At 41.3% G+C, this 24139-nt stretch overlaps 1 protein-coding gene across 1 annotated transcript; it reads right to left on the bottom strand.

The window, feature by feature from the left end:
• Window positions 1–296: 296 nt before the first annotated feature.
• LOC131245615 (ribokinase) lies at window positions 297–23913 on the bottom strand. The gene is made up of 5 exons (XM_058245192.1): window positions 23277–23913; window positions 5950–6135; window positions 3341–3536; window positions 3143–3252; window positions 297–587 (listed from the first exon to the last, which is right to left on the bottom strand). Exons 1-4 carry the CDS (start codon window positions 23889–23891, stop codon window positions 3161–3163), a joined length of 1089 nt encoding a protein of 362 aa, XP_058101175.1. The 5' UTR covers window positions 23892–23913; the 3' UTR covers window positions 297–587; window positions 3143–3160.
• Window positions 23914–24139: the final 226 nt, after the last annotated feature.

Genomic DNA, 24139 nt, shown 5'->3' with positions numbered 1-24139 from the left:
AATAAAAGAATAATATGATATGCAGAGTACTCAAAGAGGGCTTTCAGTTTGAACAACAGGGAGTCATGATCCACAATGGACCACACATTCAAGAGGCCCAAGTTTGGTAGGTATCAATCATGACATCAATACTCACCAAAAATTCACATAAACACCAGTAACAACCTACTGCAGCAATTTTGGTCCAGCTCCATGACTCAGTGGCAGATGGACTGTTTCAAACACTAAAATCGTGGGATCGAGTGCCCGTGTGGGGTGGGTGTGTGTTTAAAAAAAAAACACAAAAAACAAAAACAAACAAACAAACAAACAAAACCTACTGCAGAAACTACAGGTACAAATTACAAGTGTTGTAATTTGAAAAACACTTACATATCCACAAAACGTTTGTCATATTTCTAAAGAAACCAAAAACTGATAAATAACAAAAGAGCCTGACTGTGTGCTTTGTTCTCAGACTTGGCCACTGCAATCAATACCCATCTGCAGTTTTGATGCAGTAGTTATTCTCAGGCTTGCCAGTCTTCCTCCAATGATGCAATTCTCAATTTGCATATCCATTCCTAAGAGTTACACCGTCTCTCAACCTGATATCAATGAAAATAAACAAATATTATGAGAATGAAAAAAAACAAAACAAAAGTAAATTCCTATTACGATAACATCAGAAGGTACTAGAAATGGGCAGGGCATGGGCCTTAAATCTAGAATAGGCCCAGGCCAGTTCAAAAGTTGGGCCTGCATCGGTCCAGGCAGGACTGTTGCCACCTATGGATCCATAATTCAGTCAGTGGGCCAGCTTCTCTTTTCTTTTCTTTTTTTTCTTTTTTTTTTTGTTGCATGCAGACTCACGACATGCAGTTCAATAATCCTGTCCATAATCCACATCGTTACCCTTTCACTACTCAAATGTCCAGGTTGTTCTACATTGCCGAGCATGTTTCAGGTAATCCAAGAACAGTCCAGACAACCTTATCAAATTTAGGCAGATTACAAGAACTCAAGATGCCACTTCAAGAAAATAAAATACAGGGAGAATGTGCATCTTGTACAGGCAGAAATTAATCTAGTGATTATACCATGTATTCCACGTCTTTGTTATCATGATTATCTTCCATTTCCGCCCATTCCAAATTCCTAATCCTAATCAGTGTTCCTAATATCGATAATATCAGCCGATGTTATCAGGATCCCACTCCAGCAATACGATACAGGCCTGAAGATACCAAAAAACATAAGAAAAAGAATCTGGATATCGTGCAATATATCAGCGATATCGGCGATATATCGCATGATCTCACTGGTCAATATGTTGTATTTATTCCAGATATCGTCGATATCTGTCAATACCAACAGATATCCACAGATATCGACGAAACCTAGTGGGAACTTTCTTCCCTTCTCAAAAAAAATCCGAATTTTCAAAAAAATCCCGTTTTCCCTTCGAAAATCTTTCTTCTAATTTACTTGTAGGTGGATTTCAGTCCATCTTACTGAAAATTGTGGGAGGAAAAGAAGAGTTTGAAGCCCAGGATTAACATCTTCTCGGATTTGGGGCCGTTGTGATATTTTTACCATTCCGATCCTTTAAAAAAAAAAAAAAAAAAATCTAAAATGAGAGTAAAATGAGATGAAATCCTTGATTCTTCATGAAATGCATGGAAAACCAGGGATTTCAATTTTCGATTTGGAGATTTGGGTGTTGGTGGGTTGATTTGGGGGAAATTGGAGAAAAATCGAAATTTCCACAATTTTGCCCAAATCAGTTGCAATGTTGCACTCCAAACATGAAATCAAGCAGGCAAAAGGCCTGATCTACCGATTTGTGAAGTTTTTATCAAATTTTGAAAAAGAAATTTATTTTTTATTAAAAATTAATTAAAAACATTATTAGTTTTTTTTTTTTTTTTTGAAATTTATCTTGAACCAGCTGTGAATTAAGACTAATTTTGAAGTATTTAAGAGTGTCTAATGAAATGATCACATACACTCTAATTTCAAATTTCGAGTGTAAGTGAGCTGACTTGGGAAAATTGGGGAAAATTCAAAAATTTCCCAATTTTTCCCAAATTGCTTGCAATGTTGCACTCCAAAATTAATACCAAACATGTATGATGGCTGATTTCAACATTTATAGTGGGTTTTTGTCAATCAGACAGTGCATAGCTTAGGATCCTATACAAAGTAAACCTATTGTGTGCACCTTTTTTTTAAGATGTTATGATTTAAAAGTGTGTATTAAGGTCGTTTTTAACCATACTTGAAGTTTCATTGAAAAATTCAACCATTTTCCCAATGTTTCCCAAAAAGTGCGATAAATAACGTGATACAAACGATATATCCCGTGCGATAAGCGATACGTATCTGTATCCCAAGGTTGCGATACATTGCACGATACTGATATTTCGAACACTGATCCCAATACCCCAGTTAGCAATGACAGGAACCTGAACAAACTACAGTTTTTTCTCCTCAGAGAGCTTCCTATCACGAAACTCGTAGGATCCATTCCATGGAAATTCAGACATACTCTCAGATAACTTGACAATCCTAAGAAAATACAAAATGTATTCTTCTTCAACACAAAAGGGAGCCAAGCACCAGCTCATCAGAGATATTTTGTGGATTCGTATCCATATAGAGTCAGCGCCTTTCAAAAAAGGAAAAAAAAAAAAAAAACATAAAAGAGTCAGCAGTGAAAGATGCTAGGATCAAGATCAAATTGATGGGTTTGGATTAAGAATTCTGCCACAAATCATCAATGGACTAGATATGAAAATCAGCTCTAGCTAAACCAAAGTGTAATCTGAAGACATGATCTTGCTATAGTTCTGACTTCCTGAGTACTGGTTTTTGGTGGTTTTTTTTTTTTTTTTTGGGGTGGCTTTTTCATGGTCACATTTAGTTGGCCAATCTTCCACATGAAAATTGGTATTTAATATATACACACAAATGCATGCATATGTGTTTGCGTATCAGGACCTGAACTCAAATCACCATGAAACCAGACAAGCAATTCCAATAACCCCACAAAGAAAACAAAAGTTAGAGTAGCCTTGCATTAGTTTTTTAAATGTTCGCACTTGTTACATTTTTTCACATACACAGTTATCTTCCATCTGGATAACATGATAATACTTACCAAAGAAAGAGAATCCCCTCAAAGAGATTGAAGAAGCTCCAAAACTGCTTTCCTGTCAGGCATGCTTGGAATGGCCCCCTTCACTTGAACGCACAGAGAAGCTGCGGCAGCTGCAATACAACAGTTGCAAATGGTAATATCCCATAGCTGTAAGAATATAGAAGGAAGCCACAGCGAAGGAAACACAAACATGCATACCAGCAAACTGCAAGGATTCCCTTTTGGACTTGCCATCCAAAAGAGCCACAGCAAAAGCAGCAGTAAAGGTATCACCAGCTCCAGTTGTATCCAGAACTTTGGAAGCTGAAATGATAGGTTGTTGTATTGGATCCTCCCCTTCTACAAATAGAGCTGACCCTTTTGCCCCAAGCTTTACCAGGACTTGTTTGACACCCTGAAATGCTCACAACAGTACACAATCTACAGATATTAAGCATGATGCCATCTGTTATTGTTCAGATTACTAGACCACAAATGGATGCCATGTTTTCAGCGCAACTGTAAAATCATATGGGTGCACATCAATTCATATTCGTATGTCGTACTTCAATTTTTTTGCTATAAAATGCCTTGATCAAGACCAATTTGGTTTGCGTTGAGAAAAAAGAGGAAATAACTCCATAAAAACCCTGCTGATCCAGTTCGATGCTGCCACACGGGAGCGCTTTGGTCTTATGGTGTGGCTCCAAAAGTGGCAGCTTTTGGCTAGCTCGTTGGTCAGAATCGAATCCTAACTATTGATAACTAGAAGAAAAGAGGGATGTTCCTTCCCAATGCGTCTCCTGTGCTTGAGGGAGGAGGAATCTGTAGATCACCTGTTCATTCATTGCCATTTCACATCAGATCTGTGGTGGGGCATCCTTAGATTGGCAGGAATATCGGCAATGCCCAATTCTGTCGATCAACTCCTCTGTATATGGCACGCGGAGACTGGAGGAGGTCTTGGAAAGAGGACATGGAGAACTCTTCTGCTAGCTGTTTTTTGGGCTGAGAGAAACAATCGCTGATTCAGGAACAGGAGCGTGGCTTCAGCAGGGGTGTTCTCGATGGTTCTTGTGCTCTTTAGAGACTGGGCTCCTTAGCTTCTTCTCCCTTGGGTTTTTGCCAGACTTGGGTCTGGTTGCTGTATTTTATTTTTCTAGGTGGTTTTTCACGTATAGTTTTCTTTCTTTTAGGTGTTTCCTTCTTTTTCTTTTTTCTTTTTTTTTTTTTGGTTAGCATGTTAGTACACCCCACTGTCAGTTCACACTTCACTGTTAGCCACCCCCACTAGGGATCAAAATCTTTTAGGTGTTTCCTAGTTTGGTCTTTTTTTTCCTTCTCCTTTTCTTTTTCCTTTCTTTTCCTTTTTTCTTCGTTGCAGTTTTTGCTCTTGTAGCCTTTCTTTTGCTTTAATAAAATTCTCATCTTAAAATTTATTTAAAAAAAAAAAAAAACTAAAATGTTGGAGAAAGATTCGCCCATAACTTTGCTGTCAGAAAAACCAGAAACTCAGTCAATTCAGTTCAGTTAAGACTCAAGAATCGGATGAATTGATTCAGACAAGACCACTTCAAGTTCCCAAGTTTTCAAACCTTATTTAGAACATACCACATCTCCATCATTTTGGAAGTTGGAAGACACAAAACACAATGAATATAAGCATGTTTGATTATGTCGTGGTTCAAAACTGCATCATCCATAGTAATAATTAGCAAATATAGAAATAAAGGACAAATAACAAAAGGAGAGGATCTTGGTCTCAAACGAGTAAGTGCTGGATATGGGTATGAATCCGTCTTTTATCACAAGCACAAAGGATCAATGTAGTCCATTTCTTTAATTGGCACCAGCAGAAAAATTCCATGATACTCCTATTGGTTGAAAGTAGGCATTTGGGAAAGCCCCAAAACTGGCCATTTGGTTGAATCTTTCTAATGCAGGGGCATTTTCACACCGGGCTCGAGTGGGGTAGCCAGTGGGATGTGGGGACACACTCGAGGTGGGCGGCCCGTGTGAGGCGGTACCCATGTGATATGAGGCCCACAAGGGGGGTTCGGCTGAGGTCCTAACTCATGCGATGTGGGGCCTGGGCTATGAGATAAAGGGATTAATTCACCATGCTCTATCAATTCGAGCTTTTAGAGCAAGTGGTTAATTGTTCCGCATCACTTTCTTTTGGTGACTTTGTTTTGAACTGCAGTGTTCTGGGGCAGAGTGACTGAATGAGCAAGCTATTGCTGTTCACTCCCAAAAATATACTTGTTAGTTAAGCACTACTTGAAACAAAAGAAAAACCATTTTGGTGGAAACTGCACCTTGATTCCAGTGAAACTCCAGGCATATCCTAAAAGTCTGTGTATGAGGAATGTTCACTAACATCTAAATGGACATTAAAGCTACTGTCCACTTTGCACGTACACCAGCATGTCACATGTTCATAAAATCCAAACTGTCCAAAGGGTGAGGCCCACCATCAAGAACCTGGCAGGAAAAAAAAAAGGCAGCTCACTCGTCAAGCAGGCCACACAATATGAAAACAATGGATGGCCAAATTATCTGATTGGATCTACGGGTTTGGCCCACCTGTTGAGTGGTCAGCCTGCTTTCTGCACCGGGTTATCTTCATAGAGAGGCCGGCCTTTTGGATCACTCTGACGTTGTATACATGACACAGATTGGCATGTGTGAGCATGGTGGTCGATAACATTAACATCCATAGAGGTGTTCATGAACATACCTCTATAGGTTAATGTAAACAAGCCATAAACACCCAAGAATGTAAAGCTACATCTGTCCTTATTAGTAGTGGTTCTAACCAAACTCACCATTTCATGACATTTTACCACAGCTTCACTGATCTGTTCAAAAGTTTCTGTCAGCCTTCCAGTCAAACGTGCCAGCTCAGTTTCATTTGGGCTCAGTATATCCACAAAACTTAGGAGTTCTCCAGGGATCTGTCCCTCCATTCCTCCAGCATCCAAAATGACTGGAACACCAGCACTTCTTGCAGCCTAAAGATGTTGTACTTTCAAACACAAATCAGAATTATGCATCAAAGTGATACAAATCATACCATTTTTAAACTATACTTGCATTCAGTGCCACAAACCATTAGTCAGGAACCATTCTAAGAAAATAGTAGAACCAGACTATGAAAAAGAACCACAGTAAAAGCTTCTGTGAAATCAACAAAAACAGCAACGCCAAAATGGCAAGCTTTTCCAGTGTCACCAGAAGCAGATGGTGGGCTGGGTCCATTTCTTGTGGCTCAGTGAAATGCATTGAAAGAACAAGATGTGCCCTGTGGAGTTTGAGACATAGCCACCCGCATCATGATTAAGATAATAATATCCATGCAGGCAAATGGTTTGATAAGAAATACAAGAAGATCAAATTCTTTTCAATATAAGTACGGTACTCTCAATAAATAAATGAACAAGCTTTCACTCTGAGATAATACTAGATACCAGCTTCCCTATATATTACCATCCACCTGTGCCTGCTCTGTTGTGAACTACAAATCAAGCACCTGTATTATCCTTAAAACTAAACACTTAAAGCCACCCATAAACAAGGTGGAATAAGGACATTTTAGCTTCCTAAAAGATGGAAGCTTAGATTTTCCATCGTAAACTCCACTGTAAGGGCTAGATGAGTTGGACATGCACTTTGGACTCAATAAAGTCATCTGATTCAGTTCTATATCGAGGTTGCGTGCCTTCCCCTTCGCAATCTATGGAGAGCTGATGGGGTGGCAGAGCTATCATTTTTAGTTAGATGATTACTTGGAGCTGAATTCTTACAACAAAACACCAAGCCCACTGTCTTGTCCCCAAGTTTGATCCCCATTATGTGGTTTGGTTGAAGCGGTGCCTCATCTCCTCAAAAGTGCTCCCAAAAAATTTTGCAGCATTTTCGACAATTCTTCAGTATTAAAAAATTAAAAATTAAAAATTAAAAAAATTAAAAAGAGAGAGAAACAAACAAACAAACAAAAGAAGAAAGGAAAAAAAAAGTTGCTTTGCCTACCATTCCTCAACTTTCAACTTTGTGTGCCATATCCTTGCAGAAATCAGACTGCAAGATCTCTTTCAACGATGCTTTTCTTCCAAATCCTCTATGCTCTGTTTACTAAATATGGATATCAAATGCAACAAGGATCATTTGACGAGGGATGGTCCTCCCAAATGTCTGTCTTGTGTGCATGAAGCAATCAGTGATGCATCTCTTCATTTCCTGTCCTTTTGCAAAAGGGGTGTAGGATAGCATCATTTCGGTTTTTCAAAGTGCCGTGGGTAATGCCGATTTCTATGGAGCAGCTGTTCTTATCCTGGCACGCAGGGGGTCCTCGTTCTAAGGATAGGCGGTATTGGTGTCTCGCCTTGCTGGTGGCTTTATGGTGCATTTGGCTGGAAAGAAATGAGAGGTGCTTTAGGGATAGGAGTAAGCCATTGGGGTCTGCGGTTAGAAAGGTTTTTTTCTGTTTCTTAGGGAGAGGGGTCCTGATTCCTACCCCTTGGGGTGGGCTGTATTTGTATTTTTCCTCTTTATTTTCTGTTTGTTTTGCTGCCTTTTAGCTTTTTAATAAATATCTTAATTCTTTAAAAAAGGAGAAAAAAAAAAAGGATCAGGTATGATGGATCCTCCCCCAATCTCAGAATTCTTGTACAACAAGGATTGGTTACAATTCATGTTAACATAATTCCTTGGCAATATTCACAGGTTTGGCTTGTAACCCGTTTGGTACTGTACATCTAAACTCTAAAAATTAGTAGGTCAACAGTTCAAGACCCTGCTAAAGGTACAAACCTCAACGAGGGAATTTTTTGTCCAAGTATCCTAAATTCCTAGTATCTGACTCAAGTACTCCAATTAATTGAAGGATTCCATACCATAGCCTCTAAAATTTACAAAAGGAGAGGAACCAAAGGATCTTTTATGCAACCTATTCGGATGCATCCTTTCTCATCAAAGGATCAAACAAGCAAGGTGAGAAGTAAGGTGGAAGGTAAGCCAAAAATCAGCTTGCTTTCCTCCCTTACAATAGACTGAAACTGTTATCACTAAGATGAGTTTCTCATAGGCTGCTAGGCATCCTGTGGCTCCTCTAGGCCTTATTTGGAAGGCCCTAGTATAGCAAACCGTATAATGGGAGGAAGTTGAAACTGCCCTATATGGGCCCGCTTCAAGAAACCGACCCTACAATTGTTGGGATTTGGGCGATGGTAAAGGTTTGAGGTGCAAACAGGACTTGATAATCATGAGATTATGGATGTATCATCAAACAGATTTCCTCCATGTTGTTATTCTAGCCAAGAATAACTACATTGGGGAAAGTGTTAGCTCCTTTGTATAGGCCTAGGAGAATGGCTGATTCCGTTGCGGAAATTTTGGACCTCTTAGAAAGGAATGTGAAGCTACGACCAGTGTTCGAGTTGTCGGTATCGCTACAAGTTTCGCTGGGCAAAGATAAAGATATAATATCGTTATCGCCGATAATATCGCCGATAACTGGAAATGCAGGGAAAATGGTGGAAACATAGAGAAAATGGTGGAATTTTTCAGTGAAACTTCAGGACATGCCTAAATACACATATTTACATATTGAGTAATAAAAAAATTACAAAAAGAATATATTAAATGATAAGTTTCCATTTAATAGGGGCCAAAAGGATGTCCAAAGCTCAAGTGCACCACATGATGGATGGATTGGATCTCATCTCAATTTGCCATGCTGGTACATATATTGCCATTTGAGCTCCTTAATGTACACAAATAACAGATGGAAGTGCATAGATCCAGTTGATCTTAACTGTTTGATTTTGCCCATTGAATTTGTACTTTTAACCAAGTTTCAGATTTTATTTTATTTTTCTTACAGTTTGTAATTGTATGGTGTTCCATGATTCGGTGATCCAAACTGTTTATATGATGGGCCTCAGCACCAATGCTTCATGCACCAAAACTCTCCCACATCAAAATTTATGTGAACCCCAAAAAGGTATCAATGGCAGGGCATTCAATCCTCCACTGCTTTTTACAGTGTGGTCCACTTGATTTTTGGATCTGTCTTATTTTTCAGATCAAGACTTATGAAGAGCTCACCAAGTGGAAGGACGGTTTGGATATAACTTATACCTCGTGATGGGACCCATAGAACTTGGTGACATCAACACACTGGTTTGTGTTACACCAGCCAATCCACTTTGGAAGCGGATTGCGTACCGAGTAACTTAGTACGCCAGGCGTACTGAATAAACTCTGTGGGGCCACCGTCATTCATGCACGGTATCAATGCCGTCCATCCGTTTTATCATATAAATTTATATCTTTAATCCAAATATTAAGAATATCCAAATCTCAAGTGGAACACACCATCGGAAACAGTGTGAATTGAATTCTACAGTTGAAAAGTTCTTCGTGGCTACATAAGTTTTACATAAAGATGATATTTGTGTTTTCCTTTCATCCATATTTTTTTTTATGTTATTAATAGTTTGGATGAAAAATAAACATCATTGGGAGCCTCAGAAAGGTTTCAACAGTGGAAATTAATACTTCCACTGTTTCCTGTGGCATGGTCTACTTGTGCTTTTGATATACTTCAATTTTGGCCTCAACCCTTAAAATAATTTGTAAAAATGTATGAACGGTGTGGATAAACCATATGAATTCACAGTGGGCCCAACAGAGTTTACTCAGTACCATAAGAGGGTACTGAGTAACTCAGTACGCAATCCGCTTTCATCCGAGACCGGTATCCCACACGCGTGGAGGATCTGATGGCCAATGAAAGGCCACTATGATGTATGAAATTTATCCGCACCGTCCATTTATTTTTTCATATTATTTTAAAACATTATCCAACAAATACATAATATCTAAATCTCAAATGGGCCACACGGTGGTAAATAAATTAATACCGTTGAAAAAATTTTAAGGGCCACATAAGTTTTAGATCAAGATTATATATTTTTTTCTCTCCATCCAGGTGCATATTATCATATCAAAGGGTTGTATGTAAAATAAACAATACAGTGGGCTATAGGAAGGTTTCAACAGTGGGCATCCTTAGCATCATTGCTTCCTATGGTGTGGTCCACGTGAGCCTTTGATATGATTTATTTTTGGTATAGTACTCTAGAATGATATGAAAAGATGGATGGACGGTATGGATAAGATTCATACATCACAGTGGTCCCTCAGTGGCTCGTGGATCCTCCCTTGTACCGAGCTACGAACAGACCAGGCGGTAGGTGATCCGTACGCTCATCCGCTGAAACAGATTGGCTACTGCCACTGGCGGAGGGCTGGTGGTCGGTGTTCTGTGGGCCCACCACGATTTATGTGTTTCATCCATACCATCTATCTATTTTTATAGATCATTTTGTGGTATGAGAAAAAAAATGAGGTATATACTAATCTTAATTGGACCACATTATAGGAAAAAGTTTTGAATGAACTTAGACCATTAAAAAAAATTTGGGGGCCATAAAAGTTTTGGATCAAGCTGATCTTTGTTTTTTTCCTTCATCTGGGTCTGTGTGGCCTAATTAACAGATTGGATGTCAAATAAACAGTACAGTGGGCCTTAGGAGGATTTAAATGGTGGATATCCAATCACTATTATTTTCTTGTGGTGTGGTCCACCTGAGATTCGTATCCCTCTCGATTTTGGGATAATGCCCTAAAATGATCCGTAAAAATGGAAGAACAGAATGGATAAGATACATACATCATGCTAGGGCCTAGAAAGGTTTCAACGGTTGAAATCATTATAATCACCATTTCCTATGGTATGATCCACTTGATCTTTGGATTTGCTTCAATTTTGGGATCAACCCCTTAAAGTGGATGGAAAAACAGATGGATGGCGTAGATAGACCACATACATCCAAGGTGGGCCCAACTGAGTTTAGTCAGTACGATAAAAGCGTACTCGGTAACCAATTTCTCACGAAAACCTTAGATACGGCCGGTGCGACTGCGAGAGGGTTTTTCGCTGGAGGGAAAAACCAAAAAAAAAAAACCCTAAAGAGGGTTTTGCGGGGAGATGATGATATGCGAAGGGTTTTGCGGGAGATTTCAAATCCCTAAATCTGTACCAGCTCCGTCGATCGAGATTCGAGAAGATCTTCCTGTTCTGACTTCCGATTAACCAGGTACGTAAATCACTCTCATTTTTTCCCCAATTTTTTCGTATTCACGCAATTTCAGCCCCGATATTTCGATTTTTCTTCCGATTTATTCACGCAACCCCAATGATATCGCCCGTATTTCGATAATATCGCCCATATCAAAAAAATCGCCGATACTTCGCCAATATTTTGCCGACAACTAGGAGAGAAACGAAAAAAGGGGTTTTCGGTGTCGCAGGGCTGGCGACACCGATAATATCGTCGATATTATCGACTTTTCGCCGACAATTTGAACACTGGCTACGACTAAGGAATTTGAAGTTGGTTCTGCTCTTAGAGATGTGACCTTGTTGACAAATGGCTTGGCAAACAAGACTTCTTAGCCGAGCTCAGGGAGATCAGACAGAATTTTTCGGGCCCTCTGTGTTTAGCAAGTGATTTCAATTTGATCAAATCCTGTAAGGAAAAATCTCACAGCAATTCTGCTACGGCTTCAATGAAGGGTTTCTTTGCCTGGATAGATGATCAGGAACTTCTCGACCTGCCGCTCCTGGGTGCCCGTTTCACTTGGACCAACGAGAGAGCTTCCCCTTGCTTATCCAGACTAGACAGATTTCTGTTGTCCCCAGAATGGCTCGAATCATTCCTGTCTACGTCCCAATCGGCCCTGTCTCGCACGACTTCCGACCATTGCCCCATTCTCCTGTCTGCGGAGGTAACAAATTGGGGTCTGAAACCTTTTCGGTTTGACCTCTCTTAGCTTCAAAGTCGAAGGATTTGTCGGGTTCAGACTCAGCTCTATACTCAGGATGCTTAAAGACAAGCTAAAGCAGTGGAAATTGGAGACTCTGAGCAAAAGACAGTTAAATCTTGAGGGGCTAGTGTCCCAAATTTCAGACATTGACTCAGGCATTGAAGATGGGAGAATCTCTCTAGACATCCTCTCCAAGCGCATCCACCTAATCCAATCTCTATCTTCCAGGGTGCTCAAAGACGAGATCTCTTGGAAGCAAAAATCCCGGACTAAATGGCTAAGGGAGGGAGATAAAGATACCAAATTCTTCCACATCATTGCAAGTATGAATGCCAGAGCTAACAAGATCAGCAGTATAGTAGTGGAAGGAATCAGAATTGAAGACAAGGAAGCGATAACTGGAGAAGCAGTAGCTCACTTCCGGTCTCTCTTTCAGACAGATGGCTGGATCAGACCGCAACTGGACAATCTTTCGTTTGATTCGATCTCTGAAGAAGAGGCGTTGTTGCTTGAAGCTCCATTCTCAGTGGAGGAGTTGAAAGAAGTTGTTGCCGGTTTGGGTGGAGATAAAGCTCCCAGGCCGGACGAGTTCCAGATTCTTTTTCTCCGTTCGTTTTGGGAGATGCTGCAAGAGGATGTCATGGCTTTTATAAACGAATTCCAAGCAAGGGATCGGATCTCTAAAGGCCTAAGTTCGGGATTCCTTGCCCTTATTCCCAAATTCCCAGGAGCTGCAACGTTTAAAGACTTTCGGCTGATATGTCTCCTCGGGGCCCCCTATAAAATTCTTGCTAAGATCCTCTCAGCCCGTCTGATCAAGGTGATGGACAAGCTCATTTCAACCAATCAGAATGCCTTCATTCCTGGAAGACAGATCATCGATTGCACTTGTTGAGGGTCAAATATTGCATAGTGGACCCCAGTTATTGCCGGATTTTATGAACATGGTACTGTTTAACGGTCTGATTTAATCGTGTTTGTGATGCAAGGTACATTTGCAAGCTTGGACCGAAAAAGGATGCAAAAAAACATGGACTTAATGCTCAAGCATCACCAAGGCAATGGACCGGACTCCAAGGATCGAGATTGAAGAGTTTACACGCCAGGAATCCAAGAAAGTCAAGCTGTTCACGTTAAAGAGGCCTGAAAAGTGTCCTGAATGTAAGATCATAGGGTTCTCACCATCCGTTCGGCTCAAGACTTCATATATGGCCTGAGGACCATAAATTAACTGTAAACGTCAAATTTCAGCCATTGGATCCTTGCATAAATGGCCCAACGGACAGATCAGCCCCTAAAATCCTGAATTGGGGCCCACCTGATATCTGGATATGCCACAAAGTTGGTCTCAACCCCTATATTCAATGGGAAAGCGGATGGACGGAGCAGATGTCTCACAAACATCTCCGTGGGACCCACATGTACAGTGCGTGTGCAAGGTGTACACGTGCACCAGCCGTGCACCATTACAACCATAGTCGGTCAGCGCACGCTGACCGACTCCTTCCAAATTAGAAAACGCAACAATGTTTACGCTGTCCGACATCGGGTCTGCCCAGTGGGCCCCACTCATCATGTAAAGTGAAGATCTGGACCGTCCATTAGATTTATAAAATTCGTATGATTCAATCCTAGGTGATAGAATTTTAGAAAATAGCGTGGATCGGATTTCAACCGTCCAAACGTAAGACGGACAGCAGCGTAGAAAACCACGTGGGTCACACCGAAATCAGTCAAGAACCGTCCATTCCCGATGGGCTTTTCAAGAAGAAACTGGTGGACGGGGTGGATTCCGCAGATAGCTTCACACATGGGGCCCACCGACATTCACAATGCAGGACGCGCAAGCTCTGTTTCGCAACAGAGCTGCGGTCGATCCAGGTGAGCCACCATCACCGATCAGATGGCTGATCCAGGCCGTTCATCTTCTATATCATTCAAAAATGACCGTAGGGAATCCATCCTTTCATTAAAACACACTAGTGTGCGAAGATCAGGTTCAACGCAAGAACGAGTTGCGTAGAAGGTTCTCTGCGTAAAGATATCCACCGACTATGCAAACAGCCGACCTCTTGGCTGTCTATAAAAGAGAGAGAGAACGTCAGGGGGCATCTCGGCTTGGGGCTGGACGTGCACAAGAGGGAGAGTAGAGTTTGTAGTTTTTTTTCCTTTTATTTTTATTTTATTGTTTTTGTTAAGGGATTTAGCCTAATCATGGTTGGCTAAACCTCTTAGCTAGGGCTAAGAGGTGAAGCTTGTAGCGTGATGGGAGAATTTATGTGTGCCTTTTGTTTAGATTGAATGGATTTTGATTTAATTTTATTATGGGAATATTTTGAGTTTTTAATGGTCTGTTGTGACTAAAATTACAATGGGTCTGCGATGACTTTGAGTATTTCCTTTCCCTTTTTTATGTTTATGACGTCAGGAAGCCCTGTTGTTCACCATCGTCTCCTGGGCATGGTTGGATGACGGTACCCTTCCTAACCTTCATAGCATGTTAATTGGTTGGTAATTAGTTTAATTCTGTTGTTTACCTTGTCTCCTGGGCATGGTTTGGTGATGGAATCCATTCTAATTCATATACCTTTCATCTCTTGAAAACTATATCAAAGGAAGTTCAGTTTTGATTTCCATGGTTACATTCTTCAACTGGATGAAGATGGGGACTCTAAGTCCAGTTGAGTTCTTGACGCAGGCATAAGATCTTCCTGATCTCTACAAGTGAATCCTTGGCACCCTAGTTTCCTTTTCTTGAATTCTTTAAGTTTTAGATAATTATTTCATCATTATTCCTCAACTTACACTCGATTTAGATTTCATCTCATTCTAGTTCTAGTTCTATTTAATTTCAGATAGCGTACAGGTATCAGTCCCTTGGGATTCGACCTCGGTCTTACCGAGTTTATTACTACATCACAACCCTATACTTGGGGAGTGAACAGCGCTCTAATTGCCAATGAAGTGCTGCATTCTAGCCATCTGTCTAGTATGAAACATCTTTTCTGCAAGCTAGATGTGGAAAAAGCTTATGAGACCATGTGGAATGGGGCTTCCTGCAGTATCTGATGAATAGAATGGGGTTCAGTGCAAAATAGAGATAGTGGATAGGGGAATGCAGAGGATCTGTGCGTCTGTCGGTCCTCCTCAATGGCTCGCCAAGGGGTTTTTTCTGTAGTTCTAGAGGGTTGAGGCAAGGGGACCCTCTGTCTCCGTTTTTGTTTCTGCTGGTCGAGGAAGCCCTTTCTTGGATGCTTAATCAGGCTCAGCGCTCAGGTATCCTTAAAGGCATTAACGTCAAAGGCCTCCCTGATCCGATATCACATATTCAGTACGCCGATGATACTCTGGTTTTCAGCGTCACCTCTCAGGAGTATGTGGACAACCTGCGCATGACTCTTTTTTGCTTCGAGGCAGTATTAAGCCAATCGATCAATCTGTCCAAGTCGAAACTGATAGGGATTAACATGGAGCGTGAAGAATCCAATCACTGGGCCTCCTCTCTCCAATGTGTGGCAACTGCTCTCCCCTCCTCCTTCGTCGGCCTCCCGTTATGTATTGGTGTCCCCCCTAAGTCTGCCTGGGAGAAGGTTTTGCTCAGAATGGGGGCCTACCTGGCCAAATGGAAGTGTAGATTCCTCTCGCTGGGGGGTTGGCTCACCCTGATAAAAGCAGCCTTCTCCAATCTCCCCCTATACATGATGTCCCTTTTTCCGTTGTCTCTCCTTGATCGTCAAATCTATGGACAAGCTGAGAAGAGATTTTCTCTGGCATGGGAAATCCGAGAGTGCCAAGTTTCATCTGATGGACTGGAAGACTGTTTACAAACAACTTTAGCACGGTGGTGCGGGGGTAAAAAATCTTCATCTGATGAATCAGGCGTTGTTGGGAAAATGGTCTTGGAGGTTAGGGGCAGAAGACGAAAGCTTGTGGAACTCCCTGATTAAGGGCAAATACAGCAGGTCTGTCTGCGGTTGGTGGACAAAGGAGTCCTCTCGTTATCGCTCCTCGGCCCTGTGGAGAGGGATCCTCTCTATGAAGGAAAAGGTCCTCTCGGCGGTCAGGTTTCAGATTAGTAAAGGTGACAAGATCAAATTTTGGGAGGACCCGTGGCTGGAGGATGCTCCCTTGAAGGTCAGTTTCCCGAATATGTTTCTGCTGGCTCCCAACAAAAACGTTCTCGTTGCTGATTGTTATTCGATCGCTGCTAGTCAAACTGTCTGGCACATGGAGTGTAAACGCAATCTGCATGATTAGGAAATTCAAGAATACGCCAATCTCCTAGCCTGCATTCAGAGAGCAGCCCCAGATCCCCTAGCCGCAGACTACTTGTTGTGGAATCTGGATAAAACGAGCGTTTTCTCGGTGAAATCCCTTTACAGGGCCATGGAGACCCAAGCTCCCGCTCTCGGGTCTTCTTTTAATCACATTTGGAAGTATTCGGCTCCCCCCAAGATCAACGTCTTCGGCTGGCTAGCAGGAAACAAGAAAATTCTGACCGTTGATAATCTGTACAAAAGAGGGATGTTCCTGCCTAATATTTGCCTATGCTGCATGAGTAATGCGGAATCGCTCGATCATCTTCTCATTCACTGCCCCTTCGTTTTCCCAATTTGGACCGAGTTTTGTTCTTGCTTTAATGTTCGTTGGTGCTTTCCTTCTTCTGTGGACCTCCTTCTCAAGGCTTGGCATGGAGTTCGGATTGGCAAAGGCGAATCTCGTATGTGGAGACTAGCGATCCTTGCCGTGTGGTGGGCTGTGTGGAATGAGAGGAATGGCAAATGTTTTCAGGATATCGCTCTCCCCCACTCCGTGGTGGCCTCTAAGGCTAAAGGTTTCATTGTTGAATGGGCGGCCCTGGTGCCTGCTTTGAAGGGTTTTGATTTTCTCTTTCTAGGCGTGTAATTCGGTTGCCGCCTTGGCAGTCTGTTTTGGCCTTCCCTCCCTCTCTCTCTTCCTGTTGTTTCTTCCACCCCACCCCCCCAATCGTGATTTCTCAAAAAAAAAAAAAACAGGGGACTGAGCTTCCACCTTTCTATAAATAGGACTTAACCAATCCTTATGAGTGGATTTTGCACAGTGAGACTTTTTTTATTTTTCACACAACCACACCCCACACACTCGCCCACCCACATACACCACATGGGCACTTGATCCCTGGTCTCAGTGTTACACAGTGAGACATTGATTATCTGAAAAGAAAAGATAGAGATGACTCATCATCATCATCTAAGCCTCATCCCAATTAATTGTAGTCAAGCTACATGAATCTTGCTCTACCTTCCACTCTATCAAGGGTCATACCTTTGGTTAGACAATAGACCATCAAGTCTTTTTCTTACTACCTACATCCATGTCCTTTTGAGCCTTCCCCTTGCCCTTTTAGAGCCTTCAACTTGTACCAACTCGCTCCTAACCAGTGCAGTTCTTGGTCTACATTGCACATGACCAAACCATCTAAGTCTACTTCCCCTCATCTTATTACCTATTAGTGCTACTCCAAAGTTCCCTCTTTTCTTTTTTCTTTTTTTCTTTTTTTATACACGCACACACCCCCACACAGTCACGCTATAGTGGGATTTCACCACCTATGGATACTCGAACCCTTAACCGGTTGTTGAAACTCCGGAGAGTCTACCACCCGTGCAAGAGTAAGGATCCCCAATGTTCCCTCAAATGCATTCATTTCTAATTATATGTTTTCTTGTCTTTCCACTCATGCGTCTCAACATCCTCATTTTAACAATAGCCATCCTAAGAAATACTGTTTCTTAACTGAAAAACATTTTGTCCCATGAAGCATGATTAATCTTATAGCTATCCTATAATATTTCCTTTTTTTTTAAATGATAATAGTAACTTTCATTAAAAGAGAGAGATTACAAAGAGAGAATCAACCCGCTAAGATAGCGAGGCAATTACCCTCTGAATAAAAACAGATTACAGTCCTTTAAATGCACCACATTGGAGGCCCACTGAATAATATAGTAATGAACTCTTGACACTATTATACAATCGTGATTTCTCAAAAAAAAAAAAAAAAAAAAAAACACAAGGGACTGAGCTTCCACCTTTCTATAAATAGGACTCAACCAATCCTTATGAGTGGATTTTGCACAGTGAGACTTTTTTTATTTTTCACACAACCACACCCCACACACTCGCCCACCCACCTACACCACATGGGCACTTGATCCCTGGTCTCAGTGTTACACAGTGAGACATTGATTATCTGAAAAGAAAAGATAGAGATGACTCATCATCATCATCTAAGCCTCATCCCAATTAATTGTGATCAAGCTACATGAATCTTGCTCTACCTTCCACTCTATCAAGGGTCATACCTTTGGTTAGACAATAGACCATCAAGTCTTTTTCTTACTACCTACATCCATGTCCTTTTGAGCCTTCCCCTTGCCCTTTTAGAGCCTTCAGCTTGTACCAACTCACTCCTAAACAGTGCAGTTCTTGGTCTACATTGCACATGACCAAACCATCTAAGTCTACTTCCCCTCATCTTATTACCTATTAGTGCTACTCCAAAGTTCCCTCTTTTCTTTTTTCTTTTTTCTTTTTTTTTTTTTTTTATACACGCACACACCCCCACACAGTCACGCTATAGTGGGATTTCACCACCTATGGATACTCGAACCCTTAACCGGTTGTTAAAACTCCGGAGAGTCTACCACCTGTGCAAGAGTAAGGATCCCCAATGTTCCCTCAAATGCATTCATTTCTAATTATATGTTTTCTTGTCTTTCCACTCATGCGTCTCAACATCCTCATTTTAACAACAGCCATCCTAAGAAATACTGTTTCTTAACTGAAAAACATTTTGTCCCATGAAGCATGATTAATCTTATAGCTATCCTATAATATTTCCTTTTTTTTAAAATGATAACAGTAACTTTCATTAAAAGAGAGAGATTACAAAGAGAGAATCAACCCGCTAAGATAGCGAGGCAATTACCCTCTGAATAAAAACAGATTACAGTCCTTTAAATGCACCACATTGGAGGCCCACTGAATAATATAGTAATGAACTCTTGACACTATGGACCCCACCGAATTGGATACACCGTTAAAACATGACCAAATCTAAGGTTTTTGGGGTGAATATTTCGGATCAGGACCTCTCCACATATGCTGAATCCCTGGGCTGCAAGTCTACCGTGCTTCCGACATCGTTTGTTGGGCTGCCGCTCGCTATTGGTACCCCCCCCCCCCCCCCAAATCGATGTGGGATAAGGTTGTGGAAATTTTTCAAAAAATGCTAGCCACTTGGAAATGCAGGTACTTGTCCTCGGGGGGCAGGCTCACCCTCATAAAAGTTGTCTTATCAAACATCCCCATGTACTTCATGTCTCTTCTTAAATGCCCGCCTTCAGTTCTGCATCAGATCGAAAAACTGAGAAGAGATTTTTTGTGGTGCGGCAAGGACAACCAAAAGAAATTTCATCTCCTGGATTGGCAAGAAGTTTGCAGGCATTTCCAGGATGGCGGCGCGAGCATCAAAAAGCTGAAGATCATGAATAGGGCCCTCTTGGGTAAATGGTCATGGAGGTTGGGATCGAAACCGGAAGCCTTATGGTGTAGCATTGTCAAAGGTAAATACGGGTCTTCCCCGGGGGGTTGGTGGACTAAGGATTCTTCAGCTTATAGAGCATCACACATTTAGAGAATTATTCTTCGTTCCAAAAAAGCTGTTGTTGAGAACATTGGCTTCGATCTGGGGAATGGCCCTGCGATTCGTTTCTGGGAAGACCACTGGCTGGGGGAGACGAGACTGAAGGACAGATTCCCTTCTATTTACCGCCTTGCCGTTAACAACCAAAATCCTGTTGCCAGCTTCTATTCTCATTCTGTTTCAGGCATTGTTTGGGACATTCCGTGCTGCAGAAATCTTCAAGATTGGGAGGTTAGTGAATATGCCGATTTACTAGATTGTCTTTCTAGCATGTCTCCGATCCAAGTGAAGCCTGACAGAATCACCTGGACGAGGGATAAATCCTCCCGCTTCTCGGTTAAGTCCATGTACGCTGTTATTGGCCCCAATCCCCCTGCATCCCTGGCCTCTCCATTCATCTGAAAATACCCAGCTCCCTCCAAGTTCATCTGTTTTGCCTGGCTGGCGACCAAGAATCGGATCCTTACGATCGACAATTTGAAAAAGAAAGGCATGCAGTTGGCCAATATCTGCCTGTGTTGTATGAGCAGTGACGAATCTGTAGACCACCTGCTAGTCCACTATCCGTTTATCTCCAACATTTGGGCGGATTTTTTTAATAGATGTAACGTCAGTGGCTGCGTGCCGGCCTCCGCTTTCCATCTACTGGCATACTGGCACGAGTTCAAGTTGGGTAAAATCAGATCCCGGGTTTGGAGAATGGTAATCATCGCAATCTGGTGGGCGGTCTAGAAGTAGAGGAACGACAGATGCTTCAACAACTCTCAATCTTCAGTCCAAGCTGTGGGCTCAAAGGCTAAAAAATTATTTATCGAATGGGCTGCTAATGTCTCCTCTTAAGGATTTTAATTTCCTGTTTTTAGGCTTATAGTTTTTTCCTTTTTGTTTTTCTGCCACCTCAGCAGCCCCTGTTGTTTTCCTCTTCTTTTCTTTTAATATAATCCCGTTGCTTCTTTAAAAATAAAAAAATAAAAAATAAAAAATAAACACCTCCCATTCCTTTCTTCCCACACCGATCACTAGATTGCTAGAAGGGCCATTCTCCAAATCAGAGTTCTTTGCTTGCCAAGGGTAACACCATGCCAGGCTTTTAGCTTGAGTGTTACACCTTTCCCTTTTAGATTGAGTGTTACACAATGATCACATAAAACTCCAGAGGAACATCTCAATTTCTTCCATCCAGCTATAATTCTATCGGCAAAATCCTTCTCAATCTTTTCACTCTCATGAATTAACCCAAGGTATCAAAAGTGATCATTTTGGGAACTTCTTGGTCAATAATCTTAACTAATTCCTTCAAAGATAAAGAAGACTCTTTCGTGAAATTCTAAGACCTTTTAGAAGGACAATATGAGAAGTGAAAGTTGTTCAGATACAGTCTTAGAGATGCTAACTCATTAGCAAATAATTCGGATAAGAAGGATCGAGCATCCACTTCTCCATAAGCAGGACTTGACTCTTCATTATTATTTCAAAAAAAAAAAAAACCCTCATTAGGAGTGTATGTCAGCGCCAACATATTATGTAATGGTATCAATTGGCGCATCAGTATACAGGCCATATCAACCAATTTGGCCCCCATTTTAACTGATACAACCCTGTAATGGCCTTTCTTTCTTTCTTTTTTGGACAAAATCTCAAAAATTATTTGTAATCCTTTTTAAAAAATGCGAGGATCCCAAATATATATTCTTTTTCGGTTTTAGACATGCATTTCAGTATTTGATGGGATAACAAGCCATTCTTTGAAAAGAATGTTATATATTGGGCAGTGTCAACCTGACATGTTAAAAGACAACCAAATAGGTCTTAATTGAACAAAATCCAAGCATTATATGGTGGATGAGAGTCTTTTCTTTTCTTTTCTTTTCTTTTTCTTTTCTTTTCTTTTCTTTTTTTTTTCTTTTTTTTTTTTTTCTTTTTTTTTTGAGAGAGAGAGAGAGAGAGATGGATAAGAGCCATTTAGATATCAATACAACAAAATTGATAATGGAAAAATAGAAAAAGTGATGGTTTAACCCTTCTTTCAATATTTCCCAAAATGGTCCACTATACTTTTGTTTCATTGAATCCCACATATTTTGTGTTTTGATCCTCAAAATAGGCACGGATCTAGTTTATAATTGGTTTCTAAGCTTCCTTCATGGTTGAAATGAATAAAGAAGTGGGAAAATGAGAGAAATTTCAAGAATAAAAATTTTCAAAATGGGCCCTGTTATCACCATATTGGCCTTTAACGGCCGTATCGGCTCCGTAAAGATGCCTATACGAACATATGAGGCCATACTGGCCAATAAAACCCCCTTTTTCTCCATAGCAGACCAATTCAGCCCTGTATCGCATAATGGGAGTGACTGTTTTTTAATACCATGGTGGGTGCTCTTCTCCCCTCTTAATCCACAACAAACTTCTAATTTTTCAAATAATAATAAAATACTCAAAAGAATGACTGCTGTAACTAATAGATAAATGGATTCTTTTGAAAAGTAATAGCTAAAGAGATATGGATACTAGGGGTGCAACTCAGGTGCATTGGGTCGAGTTGAAGGTCAATTAACCTCAAGAGTATCCAACTCAACCCGAATTCCAACCCGAGGTGCCCAACCCAAATTCCTCTATACCCAACCCCATCCAACCCAACTACATGTGATTATTCCCAACCCAGCCTAACCCAACCCAGATTTGCTCAATCCAAACCCAACCCTATTTCAAATGGGGTTGGCATTTTCCAACACAGGGACCCTTACAAATTGACCCAAATCAACGCAAACTCAGGTCCATGCTAACCCAACCCAAATTTGCTCAGACCCCAAGAAGAAGAAGAAGAAGAATACAATATAGACTTAGATAATCCCAAATCCTTAGCAAATTCATCCATCTTCTTTCTCTACAACAACCCACATAAAATTAGGAAAATCCCAGTTGACAAAGAAATAACTTCTTTCTCCTTCAATTAATCTTCTAGTCAACCACACACTAAAGTCCTACTCACCTTTATTAATCAATTGAGTATTTCTTTCTTTCCAAAAACCCAACAAAAATAATACAGACCCCATAGACAAAACAAAAGCAACCTCGTTGCTTCTTCAATGACTCTCTCATTCAACGACCCAAATGAAAGGAACAAAAATGATTTGCTAAAACACCACTACTCATTGGAACTTGAATAAAAATGTACCATCAGTTTCCTCTCATAAACTAAACCAAACTTTGATAACAACTCCATCAATCTGGACTACAATGCTGTGGGCATTCACCATCATTTGTTAAATGGCAACAATTGGCCACTCATCCACTATCAAGTGCGCATACACGTATGTCATTCCAGACTGCCCAAATTGCCCGCGTGAAAATCACAGTGATGATCCTAACCATCCAATCCCACTTGTTGAATTAGGACCACTGAGTACTATGTCTTTTCTTTCCAACCATGCATTAGATGTCCACCAATCGAACAGTTGGGATAATCTGGTTAATTTCAGACGATGCTTCATCTACAATCGGGGTCCATAATTTGAATCGATTTAATATCAAATCTACTGTGTATGAAGAAAAAAGGAAATCTAACTAAACCTTTGCAACTTGGGTATTCACCCAATCAGGAATCTCCCTCTGCAGCAGCACGATCCCAGCCTTCTGCACAACCTCCAAGTCCTCGACAGAGAGCTCATCAGGCCAGCAGCTCATGTTAGCACCACCCACAATAATAATGGAGTTCTGCCCATCGGACTGGAGCATGACTACAGCATGGCCAGTGGGTGCATCAGGCAAGGTCTTGAGCCGAGTCAGGTGGACCCCACCGCCCTGGAGGGCGTCGGTGATCAGCCTCCCGTGGGCGTCTTTGCCCACTTGGCCAATGAAGTAGGTGGGGTAGGAGAGCTTTCCTCCACATGCAGCCTGGTTGGCGCCTTTGCCTCCGGCAAGGGTCTGGCCAGTCTTGGCAGAGATTGTCTCACCTTCTTTGGGGAGCCTATCTATCTCCACGTAGATGTCAGCATTGGCGGACCCCACCACTACTAGTGGGGAAGTTGGAGGTTGATGGACGGTTGTGATTGGGGTTGTGGTTTTGGAGAGGTTTAAAGCGAAGGAGAGGTGTTTGATTCTTGCACTTGTACATGCTTTGGTTTCGATGGGGAGGTTTTTCAGGTGGTGGTGGGAGGAGTGGCGGTGGAGGTGTATTCCGGTCATTTTGGTTTCGTTTTGGGGAGAGAGAGAGACGTGCGACTGCGAGGAGGAGCACTGACGTCCCTCGAGCTCCGATTTGTACGAACGGTTCAAAGGAGATCAAAGTTACATGGGTCTAACGGTGATGTATTTATTATATCTACACCGTTCATCTATTTTTAGAGATTATTTTAGAACATTGTCCAAAAAATGAATCATATCCAATGATCATTTGGACCACACCACAAATAGAAGCAGAGATAATGATCTTC

The sequence above is a fragment of the Magnolia sinica genome, chromosome 5 (genome assembly GCF_029962835.1).
Source record: "Magnolia sinica isolate HGM2019 chromosome 5, MsV1, whole genome shotgun sequence".
NCBI classification, from domain to species: Eukaryota; Viridiplantae; Streptophyta; class Magnoliopsida; order Magnoliales; family Magnoliaceae; genus Magnolia; species Magnolia sinica.
This window is presented reverse-complemented; position numbering and strand designations above follow the sequence as displayed.